Genomic DNA, 18,213 nt, shown 5'->3' with positions numbered 1-18,213 from the left:
AGTACATATCGATTGTTTGAGGTTTTGTACGCTGGTTGTTTATTCTCTTAACTAATTTTGCTTTTCGGTTTGTAGGTTGGGGTAGCTCCGTCTCAAATCGGTGGTGCCAGTAATGGCGGCTACCGCAGTCCCCGCAGCCCCGGCAGCAGTCCTGGTGGTGCTGGTGGCGGCGGAGATAGTCCTCATTACGACGCCAGCGGAGGAGCAACCTACAACAGTCAGTCGGCTGATAATTTTTATATTACTCAAGCTCTGCAGCAGCACTTTGAGCACTTTTCCATGGTGAGAATGTTGTTTTAAATGTATTATCAATAAGTAAGGTGTTGGTTCATTTGACTTTTGCTAATACCAAACAGAATAATCGTTTTCCGTATTGTTGAGTGTTGAAATTTATTTTTAACCTACATATTCAAAATGTGCTATTCGATCGTATGTAAAATGTGTTGTTAAAAAATCACTTATCAGAAAGATTTTTTTTTATACATTTTGATTTATATACATACGTTAAGACAGTTAAAATTATTGATTCAAAATAAATAAAAGCTGTTTTGTCGTTATGTATTTAACATCTTCGCTACTGGGGACGTCGAATTTGTATAATTAGAGAATATCATTTTATTTTTTAGCACCAGTAGGTAAAATTTATGTAGATTTTATTGAAAATATTTATTATAATTTGAAAAAATTTTGTATACCACAAGTGAAGACTCGGCTCGCACTCGTAATATTTATTTATTTATATTGGGATAGCCCGTGGACTCAATTTTATATTTTCCTGAGATGCGGTTATCAGGTTGCCCCTGAGTGACATATATGGTATTAACCCTTTGAATGCTGACGTCTTTTCTGTTGAAAGCCCGCCGGGCTGAAAATTTCGCCAACATTTCCAACTAGAACTATTTAGAAATCCAATAGATAGCAAGTATAAAAATTGTAGCTAATCCAAACAAATCCTAGATAACTACCGCTGAGGATTTCGAATTTTGTAAAGGTGCGTTTAGATTGTCTAATATATCTTGCAACAATATAAAATAAACAAAAAAAGTCTATTAATGGATGTATTTTTCCAAAACTAGTTCCATCTTCTTCATTGCTGTTAAAATGCAATGTTCTCAATCTAAATGCCAAGGCACAATCTAAAATACTCGGCAGTTAGGGATTTCCATCGAGAAATTCGTCTATGGTTATAAATTCAGAAATTCCAGTGTGAACCAGTCTTTATAAACATTAACTTGGATTGCACGACCCATGTTCAATGCATGTTTTTCCAATGCCACCTGGAACGGCTTTGCGGGTACTATTCTTGTTTATTTTTTGCACACTCAAAATACAGCGCCTATCGGCGTATTTCAGACTCATATCAGGACTTGTTGACAAAACGCCGATCAGCGTTGGTTAGCATTTAAAGGGTTAAACTTGTACATATATGAATTTAGAGATTATAAATTTTAAAATCATATTCAAATAGTGGTGACATAGTGGGTAGGATATTTTTTGCCAATTTGATGAGAAGTCGTTTTAACAATTAAATCAGATAAATTAGCAAACTCTTATAGAAAATGATCGACTTAGAGTCACAAATGTTTAAGTCTGACCAGCAGCACTATTGATAATACTCGGAATTAATTATTTTTAATCAAAGTCAACCCTTGGGATCGAACCCGGCAACCTCTCGGTGGTTCGTATTAATGCAACCACTAAGCTATGCTGCTGGCTAATATTGTAAATAATTTATTTTATATACATATATGTAATAGTGGTTATTTCGAACTTAATTCAATACAACGAATTAATTCAATACAATTTAATTAATACGAACTTAATTCAATACAACGTATTAGATCTGTCTTATGATAGCTTAAATTTGTCGGTGCACTTTTTTGATAGTTGTACCAGCCAAAAGTCCCAGTTGTGTGTTGTACCGAGTTGAGCTATCTTCCACTATCGTATGATAATGCCGATGACCTCGTGTTTAGGAACTGATATAACAATAAGTGCTTTTACAAGATATTTTAATGTCGATAAAAAAATCTTGTTAATCACAGAATGTTTTTAAATGTACGAGTGTTGGAAATTGCTAAATAAAATTTCTACAACCACATTTTAATTCTCTATAATACATTTTTCATCTTTGAATTGAATGAAATTGCATGCTATTTAGCACACAGGGAATTTGCGAAGTTTCCCTGCCTTAGAACCATAGGAAAAATAAAAAAATGACACAATATATTTTATTCTTAAATTTTCTAAATTGTGCAAATAATTAAATGTATTCATTTTATTTCTTTCCTGCGTCTATTTTAGTTTTACTTGTTTTTACTTTGGTCTTTACAATAATACAGTTTATGTAGTGTGTACTTACTAAAACTATATACGTAATTAGAAACTGTTATATTTTGTATAATTTGAAATAACACGTTATTTAATAACAAAACAAAATATTTGTGTATTTTTCACACGTGTATGCTATTCCCAAGATTGTTTTGTGTTTTCTCTTTGTTTTGTGCTTCAATATTTCATCTGATTCGCTAAAAGGGAGTGGTGAGTTTATCAATGCTATTGCTTGTCTATATACATATATATATTTTGTGTTGCCACTAATATGTGCTTAATAAGCTTTCATATATCATTCATATAACTAGAATATAGATTTAGAATGTGTGTATCGACATCTTTCCAGTAACGGAGTTTGTTATTTTTACAGTAAATCCATACATGTGTGCATTTTTTTATCATGAATATATACGTATGTATGTACATCTGTATATATGTATGTATGTATATATATATATATATATATATATATATATATATATATATATATATATACACTTGTGTCTGAGTGTGTGTGTGTATGTATAATGATAATTATATTACATATTCAGGTTCCTTTGAATTCGACTATCGTCATTGTTTTGAAGGCTGCGGTAATTTTGTTAGACATGACTAAATGAAATCTCGTGCACTTGTGACCATATTATTATTGTGCACTTTTGTTTGGTTTTTTCCACTCACATAAACACGTACACACAATCACTCCTGCACCATCACTTATTATTCTATTGTAACTATGTGTCTTCCTTATTAATAAGTCAATCTATAAAGTTTAGAATTATTTAAGCAGATACTCCGTTGACGATTGTTTACTTTAGAACTGCACTCCGGGCTAGGTGAAATTTCCTATCATGTCTTTTTTGCCATATTCAATTATACGTACAATGTTTTCTGTGTGTTATTTTTTCTCTCTGTTTCCGTTTGTTTGATTGAATCGGTGAAAAGATTATTAGCTGTTGTGAGTAAGGCCCTGTCTGTGTATATAAAAACAATCTAAAATTCAGTATTACTCTCTGAAAACCGTGTATCGTACTTATCGTTTAGAGATTAAATGTTTAATATTATTTAAGTGGAAAATAGTCTAAAGAAAGTATGTGTGTATATCCAATGCATTTCACTAAAGGATTGGGCACAACTGGTGCAGAGTCTTGTGGAATCTGGAGTCACTTGGACAGCTCAAGTCCAGGTGATATTTGTGATTATTTATTAATCTTCTATTATTTATTTTCATTGATTATTAAATTTTTGATGCATACTTTTTGATCGCATCCTATTCAACATATGTATATGCATATTTGATCTTCAGTTCGTTTTTTGGCTCGTTACGCTTTTTTTTTTCAAATTATTTTTTGATTATATTCCTCCTTTGGTTTCCTGATTTTATATGATATATTTTTGTAATGATATAGGATACAAATCAATTCAATCAATTTTCATAAACCTAAGCCCTTATTTATATTTCATTTCGTATTGAGTTGCTTCAAAATAGACAATGTATTATTATGTCGCGAAGAAACGTACTTAAAATGTTTACCTATATATTATACATATATGATCGCATGTCCTCATTTTTGTGTCGCAAGTCATGCGATTGCATGATTTGTGTTTTTGTTATTTGAATACGTGTAATGTGTATACGTTTTTTCAAACTTTCGAATTGCTGTATCGATCTTATCCGTTGAAATTGTTTGTGTTTCTGTTTTTCACGTTCAATATACTGTTTTGTAATGTATCTATTTTGTCTTTCTCGATTGCTTCCCAAATTTTACTTAATTATTATGTTTAATTTCCCTTTAAGATAGTTCTTAACACAATTTGTGTTTTTTAATTACAACAATTTAATATATTACGCTTGTATTTTATATTATAATATATAAATATAACGTATTTGAAAATACCTTAGAAAATTTAATTCCACTTATTTTTTCACATCAAAGCTAAGCATGAAACTATTGAGTAGTTTTTGTAGACGAATATTGTATCATTTTTTAAATTATTTATTCTGATGCCTACATTTATTCAAACAGATACTATTTTTATTAAATGTAGAGATAATTTTTTTGAATAATATTGTAAAATTGTCAATATAAAATGATTTAATGTATTTCTATTTGTGATTTTCAGATGGATAGCCCAGCGACGAGTGTTAGTTATATAAATAATGTGAATCCAAACCAATCACAGTTCACACAGGTATGAATACATATGTTCAAGATTTGAATTGTCAATGTACATATTAGAATATGTGACTAAATTTTGTTTGTGTAGGCAACGTTACCTGGTAGTGAGGGTGGTGGTGGAGGAGGGAATATCAGCTGGGCTGGGGGTGGTGGTGGCTGTTCAGGGGCACCTGCTTGTTTACAAGCTGGCAATTGCCTTGGAGGAGCGTCTTGCATGCCAGGACCCCATCCCAATACTCCTACGACTATTCCCGATATCATACTCACAGGTTTATTATGAAAAAATGGAATACGTGTCTTAGCGATGGTGACAGCAAGTGCGCGTGCTAAAAAGTTGGGTGTGTGTTGTTTTCAGATTTCTCAAGTACAAACAGCGGAGACCTCAGTAAAGATCTTCAAAGTCCGTTTAAAGAACTATCGTCAAATATAAGTAGCCATTTCGACACGTCACTGTTTCCCGAGGATGAAAGTCTGCGCGACGGCTTAACACCTCTCGACTTTGACGGTCTCCAAATGTTGACAGATCCCGATATGAATGTAATATCGGATCCGACGACAGAAGACGCTTTTCGACTAGATAGATTGTAGTCCGTTATTTTTTATTCAGTGTTTTTCGGGTCAACTCAGTGTGTTGTGGTTATAAAAAAATTTAAAAAAAAACAATTTTTTATTATTAGTTTTCGTCACCGTGTGTTTCTTAGGAAAGTTATCAGTGAAAGCTTAATATTAAATATATTTATGGTTTTTCCATTAAATATACAATCATTATTGCGTACGTTTGTATGCTTAGGCAAAATTTGGTGAATTTCTTTTATGTAAATTTACATGTATACTCGAAATATCAATAATATAAGCGATCCATTATGACGATCATTACAAAGAAAGAACAATGAATTTTAAAAACACAATAGTGAGTGATCATATTTTTCAAAATAGGGTGCGAATTGATTTGCACAAGCTGTAGTGTGATATGAAATGTTATATTTTATAAATGTTTTTTGTGTGACCTAAAATGTGAGTTTTTTTATGCAGAATAGGTTGTACGATTTTAATTCTCGATCTTTTGGCGCTTTCGATGCCAATTAATACCAAATACTAAAAAAGTAATTTAAAAAAAACGTGGGCATTGTAATCATCAATTTTTTGCACAATAATTTTAAATGTATACATGTTTTTATTAAATAAGAATGAAATTTTAATTGAACGTTGATTTGATCACTAGTTTAAATTTTACCAATACATCAGATACGTATTTAAACCAAAATGTTGAAATGAAATATATATATATTTTATCTGGGAAATTGCATTCTCCAATAGTATATTTGTTTTTGAATATAGTGTTCCTAAAAACTGTTTATTTGTGTCATAGTATGTCATAATTTTCAATTCTCTCGTATATATATTATATATGAAATGTTTTATTACTTAAAAGATTTATCTCATACGTTATATACATAATTCGAATTAAAAAATTACGTGTGCATAAAATCAAATTTTTATTGAATGATTTATTTTCGTTGTTTATTTTTTATATGTTAATAAAAACAGCATTTTTTGAATGAAATAATATTTTGTGCAACAACGACAATTCACATGTATAAATAAGTTTTTATTTTTTATTAAAATCGGTCTAACTGCACATAAATCGACTTTTGTACTCTAGAAATATGTAATATATGTGATTTATAGTTCAATGTTACCATTAGAATGATCATATAACTTTGTATATATACATAATTAATTATTCCAATATTAACTCTTCTAAGCCATGATTTTGGATATTGGTCGTTTGCAAAAAGGAAAATCAATGAAAACCAAAACTAAGTTTTTTTTAATGTTAAGCGTATTAATGTCACAAGTACCTTTGCAAGATTATAGTATAAATTTTATCTATTCAATATTTCGACGAACCGGTGAGAATAACGCACAGGACGTTTGTGTCCTTAGATCAGAACTTTACAAATAATCCAAAACAGTTATGCAGGGTCAAGTGAACATCAGATACATATACATACACACATATGTATATGTGTAATTCTGAAATATCAAAAAAAATATTGTTTCTGAATAAAATAATTTATATAGAAATCTTGTCAATTATTTCTTTGTATATATATATATATAAATGTATAATAGAACTCAACCTGTTAATGGTTTCAAAGATGAACACATGACATTATATGTGAAAGTTTAAATTATTGCTATTTATGTTAATAATTGTAGTATATATCATATTGTGACTTTGCCAGTATCATAAATTTTGTAAACCTAGATGTGCCCATTGATCTATTACATACATAGAGCTTTCCGATCTTATTATTGTGATATTACTTTCGAAAGTTTTAACAATATAGTGAGCGTGAGGAGCATTATTTTTCAATTACTATTGAAGAACAAAATCTCGGGGCGTGTCTGGGTTAAATTGTTATACAATTCCGATCAAATCTCACTTGTGTGTAAAAAAACCTTAAGGTGAAGTTCTATGTATATAAAATATGTATATATGAAATAGATAAATAAATTGAAGTTTTTTATTGGAAATTTAAATTAAAATAGATTCATTGTAAGAGTCCGATTTGTACTTTCTATTTCGATAAAATCTACTCACTTAAATCTTTCAATGTATAAATTCTATTCAAATTCCTTACCGTTGATAACTTACAGGTACCGTTGTACATTCGAAAATTTCAGTTTTGATTATCGTAACCACTGTAATAAAAGTCAATATAAACAGTCGCACTAAACATATACTTGTGAATCATACATGTATATGTTTAAGTATTTGTTTCTATTTTTCTGTCATGATTGTCTATTATATATATGTATATATATGTATGTGTATATATATATATATATATATATATATATATATATATATATATATATATATATATATATATATATCTATATATATATATATATATATATATATATATATATATATATATATATATATATATATATATATAGATATATATGTATGTATGTATGTATATATCACCAGGCTGTGTCAGCTTTCAGTGCCATTTTTAGTCCCGTTTGTCAATGACTAGTGGTTATAGTTTTTACTAATGTGGGACTCCACACTACGAATGCGAGTCAAATATGTGTATTTTTCTTCTTCGTAAATTTGACGTTATTAAATAATAGAGTCTGTACTTAATATTAATGTCTCCAAAATAATTAAATATGACTTTGTTAAGAAAATCTCAAATATATTAAAAAAGAACATGACTTAGTAAGAAGACTTTGAAAATCTATAAGCCGATGTCAGAATAAAAAAAATTAAAACATATCTTACTCGTTTTATTTATTTCATCACTAATCATTTTTTTTTTGTAATCATACATACTTACCAATGCCTTTTTTATCAAATTATAATTATTATTATCAATTAATTATAGTTGAAAAATTTTAATTACATATTTTTTATTATATTATTTTGTTTTTACATTATTATGGAAAACATCAATATAATAATATTCTTTAACAATTCCACTATTTACTTTGTATAATATGGGTAGTATAATGAACTGCTAAACTGCTATTCAGAATTTTAATTTGTTTTCCTGGAATTAATTAATTTCCTTTAATTATGAATATACTAGTAATTTTCAAATCTTGATTTTTTGTAAATCTTTCCAATTTAGAAAATCAGTAAAAAATTATATGTATATATTCAGTATTTACAATATTTTTAAAATGTCGAGTGTATTTGACAAATATTGTTGCACATATAGAATTAAGAATTAATTTAATTCCAAGTGCATCAATAAATAATTCATTCATAGAAACATATTCACATAATGAATAAGTAACTATTGTTTTTAATCAAATTACAACCAATTTATGAACTGATAAAATTTCAGTACAACAAGTAGTCAGTTTCTAAGAGCCTAAATGTTGCAAAATTCCATGTAATATTTGTCAAAAGCGATTATGAACTTGATTTTTTAAAAAGGAAACGCTCTTGATAAATTATTATATAATATATGTACAACAAAAGCAGTGCTGGTGATGTGAGGAAGTATTGTAAATAAAAATAAAAATAAATGCATATAGATGTGAAAGTGTGCTTCTTTATTAAAAATAAAACAGAGTTAAAATGGCAATAATAATGGAAATAAGTATTTCCGATATGATTAATTAAAATATAAAAATATATAATAAAACAAAAATATAGCAAAAAACAAGCAACAACATAATTCAATTAACGTAATACAAAAGCAAAGTAAGCATTTATATATAAACTTTCCTTATTAACATGATATAATTTGCAGTATAAAACTTTCATAAACACGTAAATTCGACAAAACGATGACGTAGAAAAAATACCTTAAAATTATGAATAGTTAAATTTAACGGGCGGTAAATTTTATCACAATTATAATAAAAAGGGGTACTCTTAAGCCATCTTTACAATGGAATGAAGAATGAGGAATAAATTATCAAACTGACTGATGTTAAATGAATTTTAGTTGGTAACTTTAGGCATGTAGAATTTGTGTGTCTTCGTGTCACGCGTATGCTTGAAAGGTCCTTTGGGTGTTTCTACGAGAGAAGCTGGACAAGGACCAGTCTGCCTAGGAACATATTCCTTATTGTAACTTGTAGATGATGTAGTAGAACTGTCTCCAAGGGAAATGTGAGAAACGTTTGACTTTCTCGTAACGCGTTCAACCCGGTTGACCGAGCTTTGCGATGACTGTGTGAAGTTTCCGTAGGATTTAGCTTCGGACTGTCCGTAGGATCTGGCTTCAGACTGTCCGTAGGATTTAGCTTCGGACTGTCCGTAAAAATCTCCTCCAACAAATAGATTGTCACGTCTTACAATACGTTGCGGTCTCTCAATTGCTTGGTAGGTGGTCTGTGTGGATCGTCTTCCATGTTGACCCTGGGATGTTTGATGACTTTGGGATCCATGCACCTCGCATTGTTGGTTGATAATTCCGACGTTGTCACGAGCTGAACGATACATAGTGCTAAGACTGCGTCTCTCATTGCCTTGAGACGAGTTGCTGATGTACTGTCCTTGCTCAGTGAGGTTGCTGATGCTCTTTCTTTGAGCGGCTGCTGCCGTGCTAATAGTATGGAGAGCTTCTGTGGATGTGGCAACTCCCTTTCGGTGAAGAACAGCATTAGTAACATCACTTTCTGATGTCAACTCAGATATTTTCTTGTGATGAGTTATGTTGTTATCAATTGATCTCTGCTGGGAACTAGTTTGAGATTTGCTGGATACGATATTCTCAGTATGTTTTGATGAACTTTGTGACACGTGTGATTGAGATGAGCTTTTACTTATGATGTTGTTCTGAATGTGAGAAATTTGAGAATTATTAACAGCTTTACTTAGATTTACTTCTCCATTACTGACGAAATTTCGAGATTCACTTGTAATCAAATTTGAACTTGATTGTTTAACATTCTTAGAACCAATTGCTTTTTCTCCGGATGTGGTTGTAGTGGTTTTCTTAACAATGACAATAGTTCCATCATCCAAGGTACGAGATTCGGTAGAAGTGTCGACGTGTTTTTTAGCATCCTGTGATCTCAAAACATCCTGTTGAGTTTGAGATGATATTTTCTCAGAATTATCTCTCATTGTGCGTTTTGTATAAGTATTGTAATTATTAGTTTGATTTGTAGTTGACATTTTTGTAGTGTCTTCACCCAGAGATATACTTGATTCCATATGTCTCCGCCTGTTAATATTAACACTTGATTTACCAGCCGGTGCCATTTCTTTCTTGGGGGTAGTCTGGAATGTTTGTTTGTTGACGGTGACAGACTCCATGGTGCCTGTTCCAACTTTAAGTGTATCTTCATGCTTTCTTATTTCAGCTCTTTCGCCACGAACTTGAGTATATTGAGATTTTTGAACAGTTGTGTCACTGAATTCACCCACCATTTTCAAATTGTCAGAATGCTTTACTATACTGACTCGTTCAGAAGGTCCATATTCAACTACTTGACGCCGTTCAAACTCACCTTCTGGTTTAAGATTATCCTGAGGCTTCTTAGGAGCTACTCTCTCACCAGGCTGCCACTTGTTTGGTTCCCTCTTGTCAAAATCACCTTCAGGGAATAAGTTATCAGAATGTCTTATGGGCGTTCTTCTTTCTCCGGGACCAGCTTGTGACGGTTCATATCTTTCAAATTCGCCTTCAGGTCTCAGATTATCTTTTGGTTTTTTAGCCTCAGGTCGATCTCCAGGACTCCATTTGGATTGTGTTCGTTTTTCAAAATCACCTTCAGGGTGTAAATTATCTGCGTGTCTAATTGGAGTTCTTCTCTCACCGGGACCAACAGATTGATTGGTTGGTTTTGCAAATTCACCCTCCATTTTCAAATTATCAGGATGAACTACAACACTCACTCGTTCACCTTTAATAATCCTGTAATCGTCTCGACGTGAATGATCATGGAATGTACCTTCTAATCTTAAATTGTCTTCTCTTTTAATGACCTCTACCTTTTCACCTCTCACCATGCGGTATTCATCTGAAGTTTTCTTATCTGTAAATTCTCCTTCGACGCGTAAATTATCTTCATGCTTTACAACATTTGCTCGTTCTCCCCTCACTACAGTGTAATCGTTCCTTTGTTTCATATCAACAAATTCTCCTTCCATTTTAAGATTATCTACTCGTCGTATAACGTCTACTCTTTCTCCTCGAGAAATTGAATAGTCGTCCCTTGCTCGATGATCGATAAATTCTCCCTCCGTTCTCAAATTGTCTTGTTGCCTTATTAAAGTACGTTTTTCGCCTGGTCCAAATTCTTTTGTTGTTGGTCTTTCAAATTCACCTTCTGGTTTAAGATTGTCTTCAGGTTTCTTCACTGCCATTCTTTCTCCTTTGACAATCCGATAATCATCTCGCGAACGCATATCTATGAACTCTCCTTCGACTTTAATATTATCTTCGTGTTTTTGTACGGTGACTTTGTCAACCAATGTTGTTTTCGAATAATCATCACGAGATCTATAAACATTCATTTCACCCTCCATCCTCAAATTATCTTCATGTTTGACAATGTCGACCCGTTCGCCCTTTACATTAGAATAATCATCTCGTTGTCTGCCAACAAACTCACCCTCTGATTTTAAATTATCGGCGTGTCTGATTGGCTTCCGTCTTTCACCAGGTCCTACCTTTTCATGTGTTGGTCTCTCAAATTCACCCTCCGGTTTAAGATTGTCTTCATGTCGTATCTGTTTCACACGAGTAATATTTTTAACTGAGTAGTCATCTTTACTTCTCATTTCAGTAAATTCGCCTTCCATTCTTAGATTATCTTCACGGCGAGTTATTTCCACCTTTTCGAGGGCAGTCTTTTGCAAGTAATCGTCCCTAGATCGTCGATAAGTTTCAATTTCTCCTTCGGGTTTCAGATTATCTTCATGCCTGATTGGAGTTCGTTTCTCAGTCGTTTCAACAATAACATAAGATCTTTTTTCAAATTCACCTTCAGGATGTAAATTATCTTTTGGTTTATTTTGCTTCGGTCGTTCTGCTGGACTCCAACCTTGTTTTTCGGGCCTTTCGAATTCACCTTCAGGTCTTAGATTGTCTGTTGGTTTTGTAGGTGAAGGACGTTCTGCCTTTTTATATTCTTGGTGTTGTGGACGTTCGAACTCTCCTTCTGGATAAAGATTATCTGAAGGCTTTTTCGGCTTAGGTCTTTCTCCAGGTTGCCACTCCTGAGTAACGGGCTTAGTGAATTCTCCTTCTGGGTGAAGGTTATCTTTAGGTTTCTTTTGTTGTGGTCTTTCAGCTGGACTCCAGCCTGGCTTTTCTGGTCTATCAAATTCACCTTCTGGATGTAGATTATCAGAGGGCTTCTTCGGCTTGGCTCTATCTCCTGGTTGCCATTCATGTGATTCAGGCTTTGCAAACTCTCCTTCAGGGTGTAGGTTGTCTTTTGGTTTCTTTTGTTGAGGCCGTTCGGCTGGACTCCAACCTTGTTTTTCAGGTCTTTCGAAACTACCTTCAGGTTTGAGATTGTCTGATGGCCTATGAGCCTCAGGCCGTTCTCCGGGACGATATTTCTGCCTTTCAGGTCTTTCAAAGTCACCCTCTGGATGAAGATTATCACTGGGTTTTTTAGGTTTCTGTCTATCTGCAGGTTGCCAATCTTTGGTTTCTGGTTTAGTAAATTCCCCTTCTGGATATAAATTGTCCTTGGGCTTCTTCTGTTGTGGCCTTTCTGCGGGGCTCCAGCCTGGTTTGTCGGGTCGATCGAAATCTCCTTCTGGTTTAAGATTATCTGATGGCTTATGAGCCTCAGGACGTTCTCCGGGACGATATTTCTGCCTTTCAGGTCTTTCAAAGTCACCCTCTGGATGAAGATTATCACTGGGTTTCTTAGGTTTCTGTCTATCTGCAGGTTGCCAATCTTTGGTTTCTGGCTTAGTGAATTCCCCTTCTGGATATAAATTGTCCTTGGGCTTCTTCTGTTGTGGCCTTTCTGCGGGGCTCCAGCCTGGTTTGTCGGGTCGATCGAAATCTCCTTCTGGTTTAAGATTATCTGATGGCTTATGAGCCTCAGGCCGTTCTCCGGGACGATATTTCTGCCTTTCAGGTCTTTCAAAGTCACCCTCTGGATGAAGATTATCACTGGGTTTCTTAGGTTTCTGTCTATCTGCAGGTTGCCAATCTTGAGTTTCTGGTTTGGCAAACTCTCCTTCAGGATACAAGTTGTCTTTCGGTTTATTCTGTTTGGGTCTTTCGGCTGGACTCCATCCTGGCTTTTCGGGTCTTTCGAAATTACCCTCGGGTTTTAGGTTGTCATGTGGCTTATGTGCCTCAGGCCGTTCTCCGGGCTTATATTTTTGCCTCTCTGGCCTCTCAAAGTCTCCTTCTGGTTTGAGATTATCAAATGGTTTTGTCGGCGATCTACGTTCTGCCTTTTCAAAATCGGGATGTTTTGGACGTTCGAAATCACCTTCAGGGAAAAGATTATCCGTTGGCTTCTTGGGCTTTTGCCGATCTGCGGGTTGCCAATCTTTGGTTTCTGGTTTGGCAAACTCTCCTTCAGGATACAAGTTGTCTTTCGGTTTATTCTGTTTGGGTCTTTCGGCTGGACTCCATCCTGGCTTTTCGGGTCTTTCGAAATTACCCTCGGGTTTTAGGTTGTCATGTGGTTTATGTGCCTCAGGCCGTTCGCCGGGCTTATATTTTTGCCTCTCTGGCCTCTCAAAGTCTCCTTCTGGTTTGAGATTATCAAATGGTTTTGTCGGCGATCTACGTTCTGCCTTTTCAAAATCGGGATGTTTTGGACGTTCGAAATCACCTTCAGGGAAAAGATTATCCGTTGGCTTCTTGGGCTTTTGCCGATCTGCGGGTTGCCAATCTTTGGTTTCTGGTTTGGCAAACTCTCCTTCAGGATACAAGTTGTCTTTCGGTTTATTCTGTTTGGGTCTTTCGGCTGGACTCCATCCTGGCTTTTCGGGTCTTTCGAAATTACCCTCGGGTTTTAGGTTGTCATGTGGTTTATGTGCCTCAGGCCGTTCGCCGGGCTTATATTTTTGCCTTTCTGGCCTCTCAAAGTCTCCTTCTGGTTTGAGATTATCAAATGGTTTTGTCGGTGAACGACGTTCTGCCTTTTCAAACTCGGGATGTTTTGGACGTTCGAAATCACCTTCAGGGAAAAGATTATCCGTTGGCTTCTTGGGCTTTTGCCGATCTGCGGGTTGCCAATCTTTGGTTTCTGGTTTGGTGAATTCCCCTTCTGGGTACAAATTGTCCTTGGGTTTCTTCTGTTGTGGCCTCTCCGCAGGGCTCCATCCTGGTTTATCAGGACGCTCGAAATCGCCTTCTGGTTTAAGATTATCTGATGGTTTGTGGGCTTCAGGACGTTCTCCTGGTCGATATTTCTGCCTTTCAGGTCTTTCAAAGTCACCTTCTGGTTTGAGATTATCAAATGGTTTTGATGGTGACGGTCGTTCTGCCTTTTGATATTCAGGATGTTTAGGTCTCTCAAACTCACCCTCCGGATATAAATTATCCGTAGGTTTCTTAGGCTTTTGTCTTTCTCCAGGAGTCCAGCCTGGTTTTTCAGGTCTTTCAAAGTCGCCCTCAGGCCTGAGATTGTCTGTAGGTTTTTTGGCCTCAGGCCTTTCCGCTGTTCTATATTTCTCTCGCTCTGGTCTGTCAAAATCGCCTTCTGGTTTGAGATTGTCGAATGGTTTTGAAGGTGACCGACGTTCTGCCTTTTGGTATTCCGGATGTTTGGGTCTTTCAAATTCGCCTTCAGGTTGTAAGTTATCTTGTGGTTTCTTCTGTTTAGGTCTTTCAGCTGGACTCCAGCCCGGTTTCTCCGGCCTCTCAAATTCACCTTCCGGCTTAAGATTGTCTGATGGCTTGTGAGCTTCAGGTCTTTCTCCAGGCCTATACTTCTCTTTTTCTGGTCTGTCGAAGTCTCCTTCTGGTCTGAGATTATCAAATGGTTTTGATGGCGATGGCCGTTCTGCTTTTTGATATTCTGGATGTTTGGGTCTCTCAAACTCACCCTCGGGTTGTAGGTTGTCTTTAGGTTTATTTTGTTTAGGTCTTTCCGCTGGACTCCAACCAGGTTTCTCTGGTCTATCAAATACACCTTCCGGCTTAAGATTGTCTGTTGGCTTGTAAGCCTCTGGTCTTTCTGAAGGTCTGTACTTTTCCTTTTCAGGTCTTTCGAAATCTCCTTCTGGGTGAAGATTATCTGTTGGCTTCTTGGGCTTTTGCCGATCTGCAGGTTGCCAATCTTGAGTTTCTGGTTTGGCAAATTCTCCTTCAGGATACAAGTTATCTTTCGGTTTATTCTGTTTGGGTCTTTCGGCCGGACTCCATCCTGGCTTTTCGGGTCTTTCGAAATTACCCTCGGGTTTAAGGTTGTCATGTGGCTTATGTGCCTCAGGCCGTTCTCCGGGCTTATATTTTTGCCTCTCTGGCCTCTCAAAGTCTCCTTCTGGTTTGAGGTTATCAAATGGTTTTGTCGGCGATCTCCGTTCTGCCTTTTCAAACTCTGGATGTTTTGGACGTTCGAAATCACCTTCAGGGAAAAGATTATCGGAAGGCTTCTTAGGTTTCTGTCTATCTGCAGGTTGCCAATCTTGAGTTTCTGGTTTGGCAAACTCTCCTTCAGGATACAAGTTGTCTTTCGGTTTATTCTGTTTGGGTCTTTCGGCTGGACTCCATCCTGGCTTTTCGGGTCTTTCGAAATTACCCTCGGGTTTTAGGTTGTCATGTGGCTTATGTGCCTCAGGCCGTTCTCCGGGCTTATATTTTTGCCTCTCTGGCCTCTCAAAGTCTCCTTCTGGTTTGAGGTTATCAAATGGTTTTGTCGGCGATCTCCGTTCTGCCTTTTCAAACTCTGGATGTTTTGGACGTTCGAAATCACCTTCAGGGAAAAGATTATCCGTTGGCTTCTTAGGTTTCTGTCTATCTGCCGGTTGCCAATCTTGAGTTTCTGGTTTGGCAAACTCTCCTTCAGGATACAAGTTGTCTTTCGGTTTATTCTGTTTGGGTCTTTCGGCTGGACTCCATCCTGGCTTTTCGGGTCTTTCGAAATTACCCTCGGGTTTTAGGTTGTCATGTGGCTTATGAGCCTCAGGCCGTTCTCCGGGCTTATATTTTTGTCTCTCTGGCCTTTCAAAGTCTCCTTCTGGTTTGAGGTTATCAAATGGTTTTGTCGGCGATCTACGTTCTGCTTTTTCAAACTCGGGATGTTTTGGACGTTCGAAATCACCTTCAGGGAAAAGATTATCGGAAGGCTTCTTAGGTTTCTGTCTATCTGCAGGTTGCCAATCTTGAGTTTCTGGTTTGGCAAACTCTCCTTCAGGATACAAGTTGTCTTTCGGTTTATTCTGTTTGGGTCTTTCGGCTGGACTCCATCCTGGCTTTTCGGGTCTTTCGAAATTACCCTCGGGTTTTAGGTTGTCATGTGGTTTATGTGCCTCAGGCCGTTCGCCGGGCTTATATTTTTGCCTCTCTGGCCTCTCAAAGTCTCCTTCTGGTTTCAGATTATCAAATGGCTTTGTTGGTGAACGACGTTCTGCCTTTTCAAACTCGGGATATTTTGGACGTTCGAAATCACCTTCAGGGAAAAGATTATCCGTTGGCTTCTTGGGCTTTTGCCGATCTGCGGGTTGCCAATCTTGAGTTTCTGGTTTGGCAAACTCTCCTTCAGGATACAAGTTGTCTTTCGGTTTATTCTGTTTGGGTCTTTCGGCAGGACTCCATCCTGGCTTTTCGGGTCTTTCGAAATTTCCCTCGGGTTTTAGGTTGTCATGTGGCTTATGTGCCTCAGGCCGTTCTCCGGGCTTATATTTTTGCCTCTCTGGCCTCTCAAAGTCTCCTTCTGGTTTGAGATTATCAAATGGTTTTGTCGGCGATCTGCGTTCTGCCTTTTCAAACTCGGGATGTTTTGGACGTTCGAAATCACCTTCAGGGAAAAGATTATCGGAAGGCTTCTTAGGTTTCTGTCTATCCGCAGGTTGCCAATCTTTGGTTTCTGGTTTACTGAATTCTCCTTCTGGGTACAAATTGTCCTTGGGTTTCTTCTGTTGTGGCCTTTCCGCGGGACTCCAGCCTGGTTTGTCAGGTCGCTCAAAATCTCCTTCTGGTTTTAGATTATCTGATGGTTTATGGGCTTCAGGTCGTTCTCCTGGGCGATATTTCTGTCTTTCAGGTCTTTCAAAGTCACCTTCTGGTTTGAGGTTATCAAATGGTTTTGATGGCGATGGTCGTTCTGCCTTTTGATATTCAGGATGTTTAGGTCTCTCAAACTCACCCTCCGGATATAAATTATCCGTAGGCTTCTTAGGCTTTTGTCTCTCTCCGGGAGTCCAATCTTGAGTTTTTGGTTTTTCAAAATCACCTTCTGGATATAAATTATCCTTGGGTTTATTCTGTTTTGGTCTTTCTGCTGGACTCCATCCTTGTTTTTCGGGTCGCTCAAAATCGCCCTCTGGTTTTAGATTGTCAGTTGGTTTTTTTGCCTCAGGACGTTCTCCGGGTCTATACTTGTCTTTCTCAGGTCTCTCAAATTCACCTTCCGGTTTCAAATTATCGGATGGCTTTGTTGGCGTCGGACGATCTCCTTTTTTATACTCGGGATGTTTTGGACGTTCAAACTCACCTTCTGGATATAAATTATCAGATGGCTTCTTGGCTTTGGGTCGCTCTCCGGGAGTCCAATCTAATTGTTTTGGTTTCTCAAAGTCTCCTTCTGGGAACAAATTATCTTTGGGCTTCTTTTGAATTTGCCTGATATCTGTTATATCAGTCTTATTGAAAGTTTTGAAAACGTCTTGACTTGTAGTAGTAGTCGAAGTATCACGTGTTGAATAGAATTTTTCCACATCATCCTTAGTCCATGTCCTTTTCCTTTGAGGTCTGTCTATTTCAGTTGTTTTATCAGTGAAATCTACTTGATTAGATGTCACGAAATATGTTTTACCTTCTGTGCGTAAATTATCTTCTCGATTTTTAATAATCGTTGTTTTTTCAACAACTGAATTTACGGTATGATCGATGTATTCTGATCGGCTTGTAGTGTCTGTAAACATATCTCCCTCTACTTTGGTCCAAGTATTTCGTCGTACAGGTTTCACTCTTTCAGACGGTTCTCCACGATATTCAGTCATTGAAGTTGTCACATCTGGAAAAGATTGTTTTTTTAATTAATTTCTAATATGCAATATTAGGGGGAG

The 18,213-nt window shown here is 36.0% G+C and overlaps 2 protein-coding genes across 6 annotated transcripts in view; one reads left to right on the top strand and one right to left on the bottom strand.

Annotated features, from left to right (window-relative positions):
- The window catches only part of LOC143920611 (CREB-regulated transcription coactivator 1-like), a 30,384-nt gene extending 23,785 nt beyond the window's left edge, over positions 1–6,599 (top strand). For 2 of the 4 annotated variants that reach the window (XM_077443554.1, XM_077443553.1), the window contains exons 9-12: positions 76–282; positions 4,459–4,527; positions 4,603–4,783; positions 4,870–6,596. In XM_077443554.1, the coding sequence (XP_077299680.1) occupies positions 76–282; positions 4,459–4,527; positions 4,603–4,783; positions 4,870–5,102 (690 nt within the window). In that variant the 3' untranslated portion in view covers positions 5,103–6,596. Of the gene's footprint in view, positions 1–75; positions 283–4,458; positions 4,528–4,602; positions 4,784–4,869 lie in introns of all 4 variants that reach the window. The other 2 variants (XM_077443556.1, XM_077443555.1) reach the window with 2 other exon arrangements.
- A 1,971-nt stretch (positions 6,600–8,570) lies between these two features.
- Sdb (SAXO downstream of blistered) overlaps positions 8,571–18,213 on the bottom strand; it is a 44,282-nt gene continuing 34,639 nt past the window's right edge. The window contains exons 4-5 of one of the 2 annotated variants that reach the window (XM_077443552.1): positions 16,203–18,161; positions 8,571–15,857 (exon numbers count right to left, since the gene is read on the bottom strand). In XM_077443552.1, the coding sequence (XP_077299678.1) occupies positions 8,989–15,857; positions 16,203–18,161 (8,828 nt within the window). In that variant the 3' untranslated portion in view covers positions 8,571–8,988. Of the gene's footprint in view, positions 18,162–18,213 lie in introns of both variants that reach the window. The other variant, XM_077443551.1, reaches the window with a different exon arrangement.

The sequence above is a fragment of the Arctopsyche grandis genome, chromosome 12 (assembly GCF_051622035.1).
Source record: "Arctopsyche grandis isolate Sample6627 chromosome 12, ASM5162203v2, whole genome shotgun sequence".
Taxonomy (NCBI): Eukaryota; Metazoa; Arthropoda; class Insecta; order Trichoptera; family Hydropsychidae; genus Arctopsyche; species Arctopsyche grandis.
The sequence above is the reverse complement of the archived record's forward strand: the minus strand, read 5'-3'. Positions and strand labels throughout refer to the sequence as shown.